The 16,570-nt window shown below is 31.4% G+C and overlaps 1 protein-coding gene across 1 annotated transcript in view; it reads left to right on the top strand.

The window, feature by feature from the left end:
- LOC134721400 (TPR repeat-containing protein DDB_G0287407-like) overlaps positions 1-15,441 on the top strand; it is a 58,191-nt gene extending 42,750 nt beyond the window's left edge. Inside the window, exons 24-27 of the mRNA XM_063584380.1 lie at positions 6,794-7,037; positions 11,097-11,322; positions 12,576-12,794; positions 14,714-15,441. Coding sequence (XP_063440450.1) covers positions 6,794-7,037; positions 11,097-11,322; positions 12,576-12,794; positions 14,714-14,908 — 884 coding nt within the window. The 3' untranslated portion in view covers positions 14,909-15,441. The remainder of the gene's footprint in view (positions 1-6,793; positions 7,038-11,096; positions 11,323-12,575; positions 12,795-14,713) is intronic.
- Positions 15,442-16,570: the final 1,129 nt, after the last annotated feature.

Below are 16,570 nucleotides of genomic sequence, written 5' to 3'. Positions count from 1 at the left end.
AGTAAATAGAAATCTATGAAATTTAAACACAAGGTTTATGACTATAAAAGGAAGGTTGGTATTGATTTTGGGAGTTTGGGTCCCAACAGTTAAGGAAAAAGGGGCCCAAAGGGTCCAAAATTAAACTTTGTTTGATTTCATCAAAATTGAATAATTAAGAGATAACTGTATTGTATTTGAAGCTTTAAGGACGTCCATCGGTAGTTTTACTGTCGCAAATTTAGTTTACCTGGCGACGCGGAGCGGAGACAGGTAAACGGGTATTTGCGACAGTAAAACTACCGATGGACGTCCGCAAAGCTTCAAATACAATACAGTTATCTCTATTCTAATGCAAAACAAGTTCATTATTAAATTTCAATCATTATTTCAGTGTAAAATCTTCATTAAAGAAAATTCCGCGAAAAAATGTTATCTTCTTTGGTCCCTACACTAGGTGACGTCATAGTTATGCTTCCGGCGTCAAACATAAACACCGGGCGTTTTATGGCTTCTGTGCCGCTTCAAAATGTAATAAAATTTGATAAAAAGAAGATTTTTAGGCGCAACAAGTGAGTTTTTTTGTTTATTATTGTAGAAATAGCATGTCAATACATTCCGAAATTCAAAATGTCGGCTTCCCTAGTTACAGACGAGGAGATAGAGAATTTTACGCTTGCTGTCATCCAATCAGAACAATTGTTACAAAATAATTGCATTAGAATTGGGGTTCTTTGATATGCCGAATCTAACTGTGTATGTAGATTCTTAATTTTTGGTCCCGTTTTCAAATTGGTCTACATTAAGGTCCAAAGGGTCCAAAATTAAACTTAGTTTGATTTTAACAAAAATTAAAACCTTGGGGTTCTTTGATATGCTGAATCTAAAAATGTACTTAGATTTTTGATTATTGGCCCAGTTTTCAAGTTGGCCCAAATCGAGGTCCAAAATTAAACATTGTTTGATTTCATCAAAAATTGAATAATTGGGGTTCTTTGATATGCCAAATCTAACTGTGTATGTAGATTCTTAATTTTTGGTCCAGTTTTAAAATTGGTCTAAATTAAAGTGCAAAGGGTCCAAAATTAAACTAAGTTTGATTTTAACAAAAATCAAATTCTTGGGCCTTTTTGATATGCTGAATCTAAACATGTACTTAGATTTTTGATTATGGGCCCAGTTTTCAAGTTGGTCCAAATCAGGATCTAAAATTATTATATTAAGTATTGTGCAATAGCAAGTCTTTTCAATTGCACAGTATTGTGCAATGGCAAGAAATATCTAATTTCACAATATTTTGAAATAGCTAATTTTTTTTTAATTAAGAGTTATCTTTCTTTGTCCAGTAAAGTAAGCAAGAAATATCTGCAAGAATTTTTTTTAATTGGAGTTATCTTTCTTTGTCCAGAATCAACTTAAATCTTTGTTATATACAATATACAATGTATATTCACTTTTTACTACCAACTGATAAATTTAAATAATCTTTACCATTCAGTGATAACAAGCAGTTTTTTTACATCTTAATATTTTATGATGTATTTAAATGAGTAGTAATTGTTGCAAACTCCATTAGAATATTTTAATTGAAATTAGTTTTGGAATAAGGGAAAGGGGGATGTTATTAAAAAATTGGGTTCAATTTTTCTCATTTGAAATTTCATAAATAAAAAGAAAATTTCTTCAAACATTTTTTTGAGATGATTAATATTCAACAGCATAGTGAATTGCTCTAAGAGAGAACAAAAATTTTAAGTTCATTTGAATACATTCATTCTGTGTCAGAAACCTATGCTGTGTCAACTATTTAATCACAATCCAAATTTAGAGCGGAATCCAGCTTGAATGTTGTGTCCATACTTGCCCCAACTGTTCAGGGTTCAACCTCTGCGGTCGTATAAAGCTACGCCCTGCGGAGCATCTGGTTTTATTTATATTACTTATTCGAAATAAATATTAAAAAAATATGCAAAAGAAAACAATTTCAACGACAGGAAAGTTAATTTTGATAGGGGGAAAAATGAAACATGTAAATCTAATTCAGTTGCTACATTTATTTACATGATATTTTATAAGATATCACAGGAAGTATATTTTGTCTTTTTATTTGTTTTTAAAACCATTTTTGTACAATATATAATTAACTTGCAAAATGCATTATTTGTGCATAATTGTCCAGAAAATTCATACACAAATTGTGAAATACAAATTAAGAACTGAAATCAAACAAGAGGAAAACATAATTAAAATGTGAATATTTTTCATCATTTTATTTAGTGTATTAATTGTCTCATTTAACGATATTTATCATGTTTATGCATATAGATTGAAGATTAAAGGAAACTGATGACAATCTTGAGTTTTCAACAGGTGTTCACTATTCGGTACAATAATTTTATATTCTGGTGCGTGTAATTGATGAAGGTGTTAATGGATGTTATGGTTGCAATAAAACAAAGGACACGCACCTAGTTAATCTCATTTGTTGCTCTTAATTGTGTATTACCTTAGAGTGAAGCCACAGCTATTGTTGGTCCTATCAGGAAAAAATAATTGTACAGTTAGGAAGGAAATAATATTTCATGTTTTTGTTTTATTAAATCCTTCAAAAGGAAGGTGACAAATCTGTTTTTATTTTCATTTTATAGCGTTTACATTTCCTTTGCTCTTACACATGTTTAATTTCTACATCTATCAATATGAAAATAAAAAGTACACAATCTCTTCATCGAATTTGTTTTCATTTCTTCATCTTTCAATATAATCCTAAAAAATATTTTAATGTATGTGATAACAAAATGTATTCTTGTCGCTAAATAGCTTCTTGTTGTCACTTATTATTTTTCTTCTTGTCGCTTCTTGACACTTTTTGTCGCTAATTAGTGAGACCCCACATGCGTGTAGTTTTCCTGATTTCAAGGGGTATCAGATTGAGTGATTCCCCGCTTCATTGATTAATTTGAAACTCATGGGATTCTTTCTATGTCTGTCTGCATATGGAGGGCTATTGTTGTTGCATAATTTTAAATCGCATGCATAATTTAAATTAAAATAAATGTTTCATCGTAAAAATTACCTATAACACCCCTTCAGCAGAAATGAAATCTTCCATGTTATCGTTTCGAGTTGTCTCCCGTTTCGAAGTATTCGTCAAGAAGAATTAACTCGTTAATGCCGGTAAACGTCGTATTATATTAAGAACGATCTCAATGTAAACGGAGGAGTGTGTACGGAAAGGAGTCATGCCCTCTGACCCAAAGGAACTTCAATAATTAAAGAGTAAGAAATGGGGTTCCTCCTAAACTGGTCCGCCGTTCTATATATAGCTTCGCACCGAAGGTCAGTGTAGCGATAAGTGAACATTCAGAAAAATATATAAAAAATATGATGTTTTATGGGTTTCTGTTTGTAAACTTAATAGAAATAAAGTTGAATTACTTGAATTTTACACAGGAGTTAAATGAAAACATAGACAAAAATAAAGAATGTTTAAAAGCATTAATGTTTTAACTGATCTTTCAAACTAGAACATAGGCGGATCCAGCCCCCCCCCCCTTTTTTTGTGGAAAAAAATTGGTTGATAATAAAGGGAATCATTGAAGCATGACTGGAGCGGGCCACCTCTTAGGTCAGTCAGCGGACTCCCCTTTAGGAAAAGTTCTGGATCCGCCACTGTAGAACTTAATCCAGAGGAAAGTTAAAACATTGCTTTAACTGTACCTTATTAAAATTGAACATGTTGAATATGTATATATCCAATTTAAGTTAATTAAAGCTGTAATCCATGATCACAAATTGAATGCTATGTTTACAATTGTTGAAAGCCATGTGCTTTTTTTGCGGGGAAAATGTGGACCCCCTTAACAGGAATCAGTTAAATTTCATTGTTACATTTATTTATAGACAGTAAAAATAATTTTGGGAATTATTTTGACTAACTGCTAAGATTTTATTATTCATGAAAAATTTTCTTCGGGTGAAACTGTATATACCTTAATTATCTACATCTGCCACAGTATTTTCTATCCAATATACAAGGAACATAAGCTACAAATTGGTCATTGTACTTTCAAATTATATACATTTTACAGACTTAAGAGGTATTGGGTGAAAGTAACGTATATCATGTATATTCATCATTTAACACCATTTGAATGCATTTAAATAAGTTGGTACGAGTTAGCAATGGTTCTAGTTGGTTTTTTTTTTAATGGTACGAGTTTACAATGGTACAGGATAACTATAATTCGATAAAACACAATAAGTACATGGCTCATACACTTGTAACGGGGATTGGCTATTCTTTAAGTTGAGTGACTATTCAGATTGTTACATTTTGCATGTGCAGTTGAATTAGTTTAGAGAATTATACTATCCAGCTGTACCAGGGTTACCGGCCAAAAATGCTTGAGACTCGCGCATGTTCATGCTTTTTTTGCAACAGTATTCTTGGATCTATTTCTTTCCTCTTTGATCTTTTGAATTTTGGCCAAATCTCATGCATTTGTTTAATGAAAATTTGGCAGAACTGCTATACATGTGTCAATGAAAACTATGGCAATCGTATCCCTCAGAGCATTCTGCTCTTTGATTGTCTATTAGGTGAGTGCAATTAATTTTTACAATTTTGATGCATGAATAAGACCAAAAAGCTGTACTTTAGCGAAAACATCACTTTGTGTGATTTTTGAAAATGTGAAAATATTAGGGATGTCAAAAGATCTGAAATTTAATACTTGGATACTCGGTCATGATATTTGAGTACTCGCGAGTACTCCGATGATTCTTATACGTCTATTGAAAAGATTAGATTTTAGGCAAGATGCAGTATTTTTGTCATTACCTTTCATAAATCTAACGAAAGACAAACATACGAAAACACAGCTTTATCCTCTGTTTGTTGTGTCAATGTAACAATGAATAACCGACCGCTGTTTCTATAAATAACCTATCATAATAGCATTTATTGTTTGTGTACTTGTTCATGAACTTAATTCCAATAAACTCAAAAATATTTGCATATAGTCCGACAAAGTAGACAATTTATGTGTCATCTGTGCCTCAGATGAGTCGGGTATTTTTCATAATACGACTGTTTTGTCGCTCTTGTACTTTCTCCTATCTAAATTGTAAAAAATAAACAACAATAGTGAAGTTTCAAATACAGAGTAATTAAATTAATTCAAATGTACATATCATACCAATCACGTTTACATAGAAGTCTGATTAACAAACAAAGTTTTACAGCTTGTGATGAGATAATTATTAACCCATGAAGGTGTTGATCTGTGTCCAAACACCGTTAAAAATGTCTCATATCAGTTGCGTAGGGTTCACCGCAGGTCACATTGATTTTATTCTTGTTTAGAAATATGATCTGGTCAACAATTTCAGATGAAAGACTGTTTGACTTTCTATTTTTTGTTACAAGTACTGCAAATGAAAACATTCCCCTCGGAAGGAAAGGACGTTGCTAGTATTTTATTTATTATTAAAAGGGTGAAAATGTGAAGAGAAATATCTCAAGATGTATAACAGGCAAACGAGTATCCGAGTACTAAAACTATACTCGAGTACTCGGCCTTCCGATCGAGTACCCGAGGACTTGAGTACTTGTTGCCATCCCTAGAAAATATGAATGATTTGTCAAGCTTTACTCCTCTTTTCTAGTCAGAACAAATAAAGTTTATATTTTACAACAATTTTATTCTGTTGTTCAAATCTTGTGCTAAAATTCCTAATTCCCATGTGAGCTTATGCCATCACTTGGCGTTCGTGGTCGTCTGTCTTCGTAAGCTCTTTGAAAAATCTTCTCCTGAAACTTCTGGGCCAAACACCTTCAAACTTAAACTAAATGTTCCTTGGGTATCCAGTTTATAAATTGTATCCGAAGTTTTGATCCATCAACAAACATGGCTGCCATGGCTAAAAATAGAACATAGAGGTTAAATTCAGGTTTTGGCTTATATCTCAAAAACTAAAGCTTTAACAGCAAATCTTACACGGGGGTAAAATTGTTCAATTGGTCAAGATCTAACAGCCCTAGAATTTTCAGACAAATAGAACAACCCATTGTTGGGTTGCTGCCACTGAATTGGTAGTTTTAATGAAATTTTGCATTTTTTTTTTTATTATTTTGAATATTATTACATATAGATAAATATAAACTGTAAACTGCAATAATGTTCAGCAAAGTAAGATCTACAAAAAAGTTAATATGACCAAAATTGTCAATTGACCCCTTAAGGATTTATTGCCCTTTAAAGACAATTTTTCACAATTTGTTCATCCATTTAAAAATCTTCTCCTCTGAAAAACAGGTGAGCAGTTCAGGCTCTTGAGAGCCTCTTGTTATTTTTTTGTTTTTGAAGAAATTGAGATTGCATCGATTTTTGCCTTAAAGAATTTATATTTTTATGAATATAAGATAAACCTCAATATTAATTTTTTTTTGGAGGACTTTTACTGTTTTACCCTTGCTTACATGCTGTTGTCTATATCAGAATTTATAAGACATGTATGTCGTCTGTACGTAATAGGTTCAAAGTATAAACGCAAAAACATTTCAAAGAAGAATTATCTGCTGTAAATTCAGAAATTATTTGAAAGTTTTTATTATTGCGAATGCAACTAGGTAGTATCGTAATAATAAAAACTTGCATTATGAAATCTGACACTTAAACTTGTATGCAATTTTTTCCTGTAATTGCAATATTACAACAATATTTCTCACATTTTGGTTTTTTCTCAATTTACAGTGTACAAATTCAATTTGAACATCCATTAGCAAACATTCCTTAAATATATTTTACAGTTAAGATAGCGGTTGACCATGAGCTGTTGTATGTTACATTTCCACGTACACATAACTTTATGGCCGAGTACTTAATAAAGAAAGAATTGTATGATGAAGCTGAGGACATCCTTTTGAAAATGATGAATACAGAAAAACAAGATGCTAAATATTTCATTAACTTACACAAAATTGATGTTGCTAGAGGTAAAAGCCAGGCAACAGAAAGGGAACATAGATATACAATGGAATATGGATTGGAGTTGTAAGTTTAATTAATTGTGAAGAGATTGAAACAAGTGCTCTAGCATGGCTTTTATTGTTTGATTTTTATGCCCCATTTATGGGCATTATGTTTTCTGGTCTGTGTGTCCATTTGTTCGTCTGTTCGCCTGTTATTCCGTTCGTCCATTATTCCGTATGTCCGTTTATCCGTTCGTCTGGGTTAAAGTTTTTGGTCCAGGTAGTTTTTGAAGAAGTTGAGGTCCAATCAACTTGAACCTTAGTACACATGTTCCTTGTGATGTGATCTTTCTAATTTCAATGCTAAATTAGAGATTTTCTCCCATTTTCACAGTCCACTGAACATAGAAAATGATAGTGCAGATGGGGCATCCGTGTACTGGGGACACATTCTTGTTTTTTGATAAATAGATATAAGAAGATGTGGTGTGAGTGCCAATGAGACAACTCTCCATCCAAATAACAATTTAAAAAAAAGTAGACCATTATAGGTCAATGTACGGCCTTCAACACAGAATCTTGGCTCACACCGACAACAAGCTATAAAGGGCCCCAAAATTACTAGTGTAAAACCATTCAAACGGGAAAACCAACGTCCATCATTAGTTTGAAGAAAGTTAAGTACTTTAATTTCATGTTTTATACTTGTACATGCATTTTTGTCGAGCCTTCCACTTTAGTCGAAAAAGCGAGACATAGCGATCCTACTTTCCGTCGGCGTCGGCGGCGGCGTCGGCGGCGTCCACAAATATTCACTCTGTGGTTAAAGTTTTTAAAATTTTAATAACTTTCTTAAACTATACTGGACTTCTACCAAACTTGGACAGAAGCTTGTTTATGATCATAAGATAGTATCCAGAAGTGAATTTTGTAAAAATAAAATTCCATTTTTTCAGTATTTTACTTATAAATGGACTTAGTTTTTCTGCCGGGAAACATTACATTCACTCTGTGGTTAAAGTTTTTAAAATTTGAATAACTTTCATAAATTATCCTGGGTTTGTACCAAACTTGGACAGAAGCTTGTTTATGATCATAAGATAGTATCCAGAAGTAAATTTTAAAAAAATAAATTTCCATTTTTTCCGTATTTTACTTATAAATGGACTTAGTTTTTCTGCCGGGAAACATTACATTCACTCTGTGGTTAAAGTTTTTGAAATTTTAATAACTTTCTTAAACTATACTTGATTTCTACCAAACTTGGACAGAAGCTTGTCTATGATCATAAGATAGTATCCAGAAGTAAATTTTTTAAAAATAAATTTCATTTTTTTCAGTATTTTACTTTTAAATGGACTTAGATTTTCTGCCAGGAAACAACACATGCACTTTGTAGTTAAAGTTTGAATTTTTTTAATAACTTTCTTCTTTCCTATACCATTTTGGATTTGTACCAAACTTGGACAGAAGCTTTTTTATGATCAAAAGCTAGTATCGAGAAGGAAATTTTGTTAAAATTTTGAACCTGTGTATCTGTATTTTACTTATAAATGGACTTAGTTTTTCTTCCATTTAACATTACATACAGTCTGCAGTTAAAGTTTTAAAACATTTATTAGATTCATAAACTATCTTGGATTTTTACCAATCCTGGACAGAAGCTTTTTACGATCAAAAGATAGTATCAACAGGAATAATTTTATTGATTTTTTTCCTCATTTTTGTTGAGCCTGTGATTAACAGCAAAAGTAGGCGAGACACTGGGTTCCGCGGAACCCTTACAAATTTTTTTAAATATTTAATTTACAGTAAGTAACTAAGTAAGTAAGTAATTTTTATTGGTTTGAAATCCAAAATTACAGGATTGATACCAAGACAATACATATTGGTTACATGATTTCAACATTTGAACACTAGAAAATATAGTTATACTGTAAATTCAGAAATTTTGCGTACATTTATTATTGTAATTTTATCATTTTAAACTAAAACGCAATTTCATTTTTTGCAATATTAGGGAAAATCCTGTTTAAGTCGTATAAAATAATTTGAAATGCAAGTTTAAATTTTTGTGATTATAACCTTGTCACATTTTTAGCAATAATAAAAACATCGCAATAATTTCTGAATTTACAGTATACAAAACTTTGATAAATTATGACAATGGTTATATTAGAATGACAAATGTTTTAACAAGTAAATTGCATAAGTAGCAAGTTCAAAGATAATTTTTATAGGGTCAATTCTATATCTCAGATACTATTAACTAATACTGCAGTATAATTGTGTTTGGTTTATGGAATTATAGTTATATGTATATATTCCCCAGTGGAAGGTTTCATTGGGCCTTGACCTTAAAAATGAAAAGTTCCATGATCAGTTCAAACTGCTTTGTTTGATGCCATTAATGATGTTTTTTATTCAGATAAGACTTTCTGATGTTGGTGGTTTCAGGTGTGGTCTGATGTATTGTTTACTATGTTAGGTATCATCGTCTCATGGTGTTTTGTGCTATTTAAGAATGCATTGTGACATGACAATTTCCATTGAAAAAGCATTCAAAGTAGGAATTCTTATGACATATGAAAACATATAATTCCTGTTAACGGTAAACCTTTTATGTATGATTTTTGTCTCGCCTTGACAGAGTAAAAATGCGAGACCTAGGTATGCTGTGTCCGGCGGCAGCGATGGTGTCAACAATGTATTAGTTTGTGATTAGGTCTAGTTTATGAACCACAAGTGGTAGGTCAATCATATTTGGTATGCAGTTGTATAAGCATTGGCACATCTCATTTCCATGGAGATTATTTGGCCCTGTCCCCCTCAGTCATGGTTTATTGACTTGGAAACGTTTGCTTATTAGTTATTATACCCCCGCTTTAAAAAAGGGGGGTATACTGTTTTACCTCTGTCTGTCCGTCAGTCCGTCCGTCAGTCGTACCGTCCATCAGTCCGTCCATCAGTCCGTTCGTCAGTCAGTCCGTCCCATGAAACTTTCGTCACATTTTTCTCTGGAACGTCAATACAAGGATTTCTGAAATTTGGTTTGAGGGTTTATCTAAGTCAGCTATACCGTGTGATGCGTTTTCAGATTGATCACTCGACAACTTCCTGTTTACCGAACACTTGTATGATTTTACACATGATAGCCAAGTTGAAAATTTTCGTCACATTTTTCTCAGGAACTACAATACAAGGATTTCTGAAATTTGGTTTCAGGATTTATATAAGTCAGCTATACCGTGTGATGCGTTTTCAGATTCATCACTCGACAACTTCCTGTTTACCGAACACTTGCATATTTTTACACTATTAATATTATCCACTTGCGGCGGGGGTATCATCAGTGAGCAGTAGCTCGCAGTTTCACTTGTTTTACATGTTTTAGTTTGTGATTAGGTCAGTTTATGGGGAACCACAAGTGGTAGGTTAATGATATTTGGTATGCAGTTGTATAAGCATTGGCATATCTCATTTCCATGGAGATAATTTGGCTCTGCCCCTTAGTCATGGTCTATTGACTTCGAAATTTTTTGTAAGTTATCATGTATTAGTTTGTGATTAGGTCAGTTCAAGGGGAACCATTAGTGGTAGGCCAATATTAATTGGGATTCAGTTGTATAAGCATTGGCACATCTCATCTACATGGAGATAATTTGGCCTTGCCCCTCGGTTTCAGTTTGTGATTAGATCAGTTTAAGATGAACTGCTAATGTTAAATCAATGATATTTAGTATGCAAATTTATTTACATTTGGAAGTTACTGTATTGTTTCCATGAAGAGTATAAAGCCCCACCCCCTCTTCATGCTTCATTGACTTTGAAACTTTTACATAGTTTACAAGTTAATTTTTGTATATATAGGTTTAGGAACGACTTTTAATAAGTCAATGGTATTAAGTATGCATTTGTATTAGCATTGGCACATCTCATTTACATGGAGATTGTTTAGCCATGTTACTCAGTCATGGTTCATTGACTTTGAATATTTGCATAACTAGTGTAAGATGTTAAAGTATTGCTATTTTGATTTCAACATTTGCATAATCAAAATTACAAAAAGGCAATACATATCTCTGTGATAACAGTTTATTTAATTTAGAAATTTCATTGACATGCATTTTTTCTTTTAAAGGTTTCCACACGATTTTTTTATCCTTGAATACTTGATAAGAGATGTATATATACCACAAAATGAAATTGACAAGTGTGTAGCACTTTTGGAGTCCAACACAAGCCATTTCAATGTTTTAGGACTGTACGACACTGCTAATCAGTGGTTTAATGTTTGTGGAAAAGGAACAATTGCGATGCTAATTCAGATTAATTTATCAGCATTGAAATATATGCCTGAAAACGCTGTAAGTTTTGCAATAGATAACCTTTGGAGTTATGCAAAAATACATTTGAATATTAAACTGAAATTGCATGAAATACTTGTTTCTAGAAAAATACATTTCAACTTTCAAATTTCCAAAGTGGGAGATTTTTTCGGTCAAAAATATTTAATATCCATTGATTTTATTATATAAAAGTGTGGTAAAGGGGGTTCTGAAACTGGAAATACTTGAAATAAAAAGGGCAAAAATGTTGCATTATAAAAAATAAATTTGGGAAAAACAAAGCACGAGAAATCAAATCCTAAATATTAATGAAAAAAGTTGTAGAAGTTATTACTTGGCCGTTCTAGGATATCATGCAGTAATTGTTAATAGAAATGAATAAAATTGAGAATGAAAATAGGGAATATGTCAAAGAGCCAACAACACAACCAAAGAGCAGACAACAGCTGAAGGCCACCAATGAGCCTTCAACGTAGCGAGAAAAATTCCACACCCATAGGTGGTCCTCAGCTGGCCCCTAAATAAAATAGTTCAGTGAAAATGGACATCAAACTAAACTCCAAAACATATAAATGAACTAAAATTAAAAAACATACAAGACTAACAAAGGCCAGAGGCTCATGTCTTGGGGCAGGCCAAAAATGCTGAAGACCCCTTAGCATCCGAAAGTGGCATCTGATTTGAAAAAATATCATTTATAGTAATCTCATAGACTTTATTGCATACCATACACATACATGTGCAATATCCAGTCCGACTTTGATTTAGTCTGGTTTACCTTTCGAATTAAATGCAAGACAATTATGAAAAATAAAGAGTCCTGACACAAAAACTGAATTTGAATGTGGGAAAAATGAAGCACCCACATTGAACCGAACACGAGAAATAAAACGTCAAAACACAAAAACATGTGAAATAAAAAAGCTGAAAAAGTTGCAAGAAAATAACCCTTTACAATCACAATAGTGAACAGCAATAACTTATTGTAATTTTTGATAAACTCTGAAATTGAATTTGAATTAAGTTTATATTTGATTTGATCCTTCAATGTATATTTAGGTTTTGTTATCTGATAGATAACAGCATTAAATTTTAAGAAAGTTTTATTTGACTCTAACACGGCAGACCTTAGTTTTTGTAGCATTTCAAAGAACAATGACAAGTTTGCCAATTTTATCTGTTGCTTCATGTTGTTTTTTAAAAACATCATCAATCCTCCCAAATTGACCAAAATATCTTATAATTATTATGACAAATTGTATTTATTTCAGCCTTTTCATAAAAATGTGGCTGTTCATTACCAAATAGTGAAGGACAATGAGAAAGCTCTACCACATTTTATCAAGATACTGGAGCTAGAGCCTGATGATCCACAAAACATGTTCTGGATAGCAAAGTGTAGCTGTCTGTTGGGAGACTTTGAATTATCAAAGAAACATTGTGAAATGATAAAAGAGAAGTTTCCTGATGATTCAGTCTTAATACCTCAGGTAAATAATTTATCATCAGTATTGTTTTACTTATATTTGTGTCATATTTAACTTTAATTATAAAGTGAGTTATTTTTTCTGAACAGATTTTCACTGGTTGGTTTTGTCCCATTTGTTATTCTTCTGATACAAAAAAAAGGGAAAAGTTAAGTCCGTAATAAATACTGTGGATTCATCTATTTTCGTGGGTACAATTTTGTGGATGGAGGAAAATTTGCATTTTCATGGATTTTTGAGTTTTTGGTTTCCAAAAAGTCTGCATATAATTATACAACATATTTGTGGTTTGCTTGTCCCAATGAAATACATAAAAATTGGTATCCAATGAACAATAATGAATCCACAGTAGTAAATAAAAGAGAGCCTGACCAAAATCAGAAATCTTGTTTGATTATAACTCGTCCAACAAAGTAGGGAAGGGGATTTATTGTTTTGTCCATCCATGCATTTGTCTAACCCATTTCTCTTCAGCTAATATTGTTTTGCTCCTACTCCAATGCAAGTGCTAATATCTGGTATATTTGTCAAGCAAAAATTAGAAGATACATTTTAAGTTTCCATGTAACTTTCAAACTAGATTAATTTTTCCTTAGATTTGTCAGTTATATGAAGCTGTCAATATATTTGTTATAAAAAAAATATTATTTGATTGGAAAGATATCTCTCTCTATATTTCCAAAGGTTGTAGGTTAGCCTTTCACAAACAGTTGGGATAATTGCTTTTACAACTGAAACTGTCATTGTGAAAACAACTTTTCTTTGACTAAAAATTTTTAAATTTTAATTTTATGTATCATCCATCTGGATGATGGTAGGTATCAAATCAATATTGATTGGTAATAAAAAATTAAATCTGGTGATTTTTCTGTAGACATAAAAATAACAAGATGTGGTATGATTGCCAATGAGACAACTAGCCATGAGAGACCAAATGACACAGAAATTAGGTTAACCTGGTTTCAACTTGAGCAATCTAGGATTTTTTGCCTGAGCTTTAATACTGGGCGCATTTCATTTGCGCCAATTTCTAAAAAGTCAAACCTTTCATTTGCGCCACAAGGTTATATATCATTTGCGCCAAAAAAAACACCTTCATTTGCGCCATTTTACAGGTATGACAGGTAATATAACAGAAAAGTTAAAAGATTATTTACGATTTATTTTGTTTTTGGTTTGTACATTACTCCCCCTGGATACATGTGTGAGTTCATACTCATTTCTAATACAAAACTGAGAGTCACCAAGGTTATAATTATATATATAGTGCTCATATGACCAGTCCAGTGTGAGGTGTCAAGATGGACATAGTCAAATCTGAGACAAACAGAGGAAATAATTCTGTGATATTTGATGACCACATATATAGGTTATCAAATGTTTTAAAAAATGGAGACAAATCCTTCAGGTGTACAAAAAAATCTGTAAAGCCAGGATTACGACTGATACGGACAGCAAAACAATTTTTAGCATTACTTGTATGATTTTATCGAGGTTTTAGCATAACTTGTATGATTTTATCGAGGTTTTAGCATAACTTGTATGATTTTATCGAGGTTTTAGCATAACTTGTATGATTTTATGATAACTGATTTCTGAGGAAAATGTTTAAAACTTTCTTTATTATTAAAAGACTTTTTAAAAATTTAATGTTTTAGACTATTATTACCTGTATCTACATGTATTTACCTGTATTTACCTGTAATATTGGCGCAAAAGAAAGATTTAGTTTTTGGCGCAAATGAAATATGGTTTGTGGCGCAAATGAAAGATTTTTTTGGCGCAAAGGAAATGCCAATTGGCGCAAAAGCAAAGCACCGCTTTAATAATGATAAAAGAAATAGAATCAATAATTTTCCAGAACAAAAGTATGGATAAATTACTTTAGATGTTTCTTTTTGACTTACAATAATTTTGTTTAGGTGAACATGATATTAGATGCCATAAACCAAGCAGAAAATGGATCAGTAGATACAGATGAAAATCATCAAGAGGAAGACAAAAATGGTACAGAGGAGGACAAAAATGAAACAGAAGAAACTCTTAGAGAGGAAGACAAAAAAAATCAGCCTGATCCTAAAGAGAAAGACAAAAATGATCAGCCTGAATTAAAGTAGAAGTCCTCTGCTATGTAGGTTTTGTTTAGATGATCAAGTAGAATTTTTTTTATTATAATACGAATTCAATCATACAAATTTGAAGTCCTATAACATTTTAAAAACAGTTTAAAGCACTTATTTACTTAGTTCATGGTCAATGGGTTATTTGGCAGTACATTTGTTGTGTTGTTTGTAGCAAGTGCTGAATAGAGAATGACCTGATCCTATGAATTCTACCATAGAAGAAAATTTATATAATATTAACTGAATGCAAACCAAATTCCATAGAGACCAAAGACTCTCAGCTCGAAATTGATCTGTATGTGTGCCATAATTATCTCATTTTCCTACATTCTAGTTTGATTTTTACATACCGGTAAAGGGTATTCATTAGCCCATTTCTATGGTATAAATCTATATTTGAATAGCCTTATACTTGCAGATTTCAGTTGTCTCAGATGTAAGCATATTCCCAATATATTATAAATATTAATGATTGTTAATGTGATTTTTGTCTTGTCTGTGAAGAAAGTCTAAAAAAGCAAGACTGTTTAGACACAATATCACACACCTATACACCCCCTCCAAAAAAAAAAAAAAATTTGACCCCCAAAAAATTACCCTCATTTCAAGTAAAAGAGCCCTAAATTTTTATAAAAAAGCAAAAAAACACCCCAAAAAACACCAAATTTTCTTACTCCCAAAAAATTTTTTTTTTTACTTTGGAAAAAAACGTTATTAAAAACACCCAAAAAACAACAAAAAAATTCAAAAAAAAATAAATAAAAAAACCGGGAGAACTGACAGAGAAAGAATTCTGTGGGATTTAAGAGAAAAATAAAAAAATCAATTTTTACTTTAAAAAATGAAACAACCTACAGCTCCTAATTTATATCCAGAATTACCTATAGAAGATGGACAAAACTATAGATTACAAAAAATTTCAGAAATAGAAAATTCTTTAAAAAATGAAAGAGACAAAAGAAATTCTTTATATAAAAAATATAAAAGAGGAGTAAACTTTACAGATGGAATAGATACAACTTTAATTTCAGCATCAGTTATTTCTGCAGGTATAGGTATTGCTATTCCTATTTTATTACCATTACAGATTACAGCAGTCGCATGCGGTAGTGTTGGGGGTGTAATAAAATTAATAAGAAGAAAGCTTACTTTAAAAGCTAAAAAACATTATGAAATAAAAACTTTAGCAGAGTGTAAATTAAATAGTATTAAAGATTTAATTTCTAGATCTTTAACTGACAATAAAATAAGTGAAGAAGAATTTAAACTTATTTTAGAAGAACTAGAAAAATTTAATGAGATGAAAAAAAATTTAAAAATGGCAAATTTAAAAACTTCAAAAAGTTTACCAGAAGATGAAAGAAGAAAAATTATAGAAGAAACAGAAAATAGAGTAAGAAATGAAATAAAAAAAAAAATGGAAAATCTATAATTTTTATAAACAAAATAACTTTAGTTGAAAATCACCACTATGTGAACGTGGGAAATCCACCAAACTATGAATCAATTTTTAATTAAATAAATGGATGAAGAAACAAAAGAAAAATTAGTAGAAAATGTAAAAATAATGTTAAATAAAAAATTTAATTATTTTTATCTTAAGTTGTTTTTAACAGGTTCTTTTTATTGTTTATTATCTAATATTTTAGATGAATA

Source organism: Mytilus trossulus, chromosome 6, assembly GCF_036588685.1.
Source record: "Mytilus trossulus isolate FHL-02 chromosome 6, PNRI_Mtr1.1.1.hap1, whole genome shotgun sequence".
NCBI classification, from domain to species: domain Eukaryota; kingdom Metazoa; phylum Mollusca; class Bivalvia; order Mytilida; family Mytilidae; genus Mytilus; species Mytilus trossulus.
The sequence above is the reverse complement of the archived record's forward strand: the minus strand, read 5'-3'. Positions and strand labels throughout refer to the sequence as shown.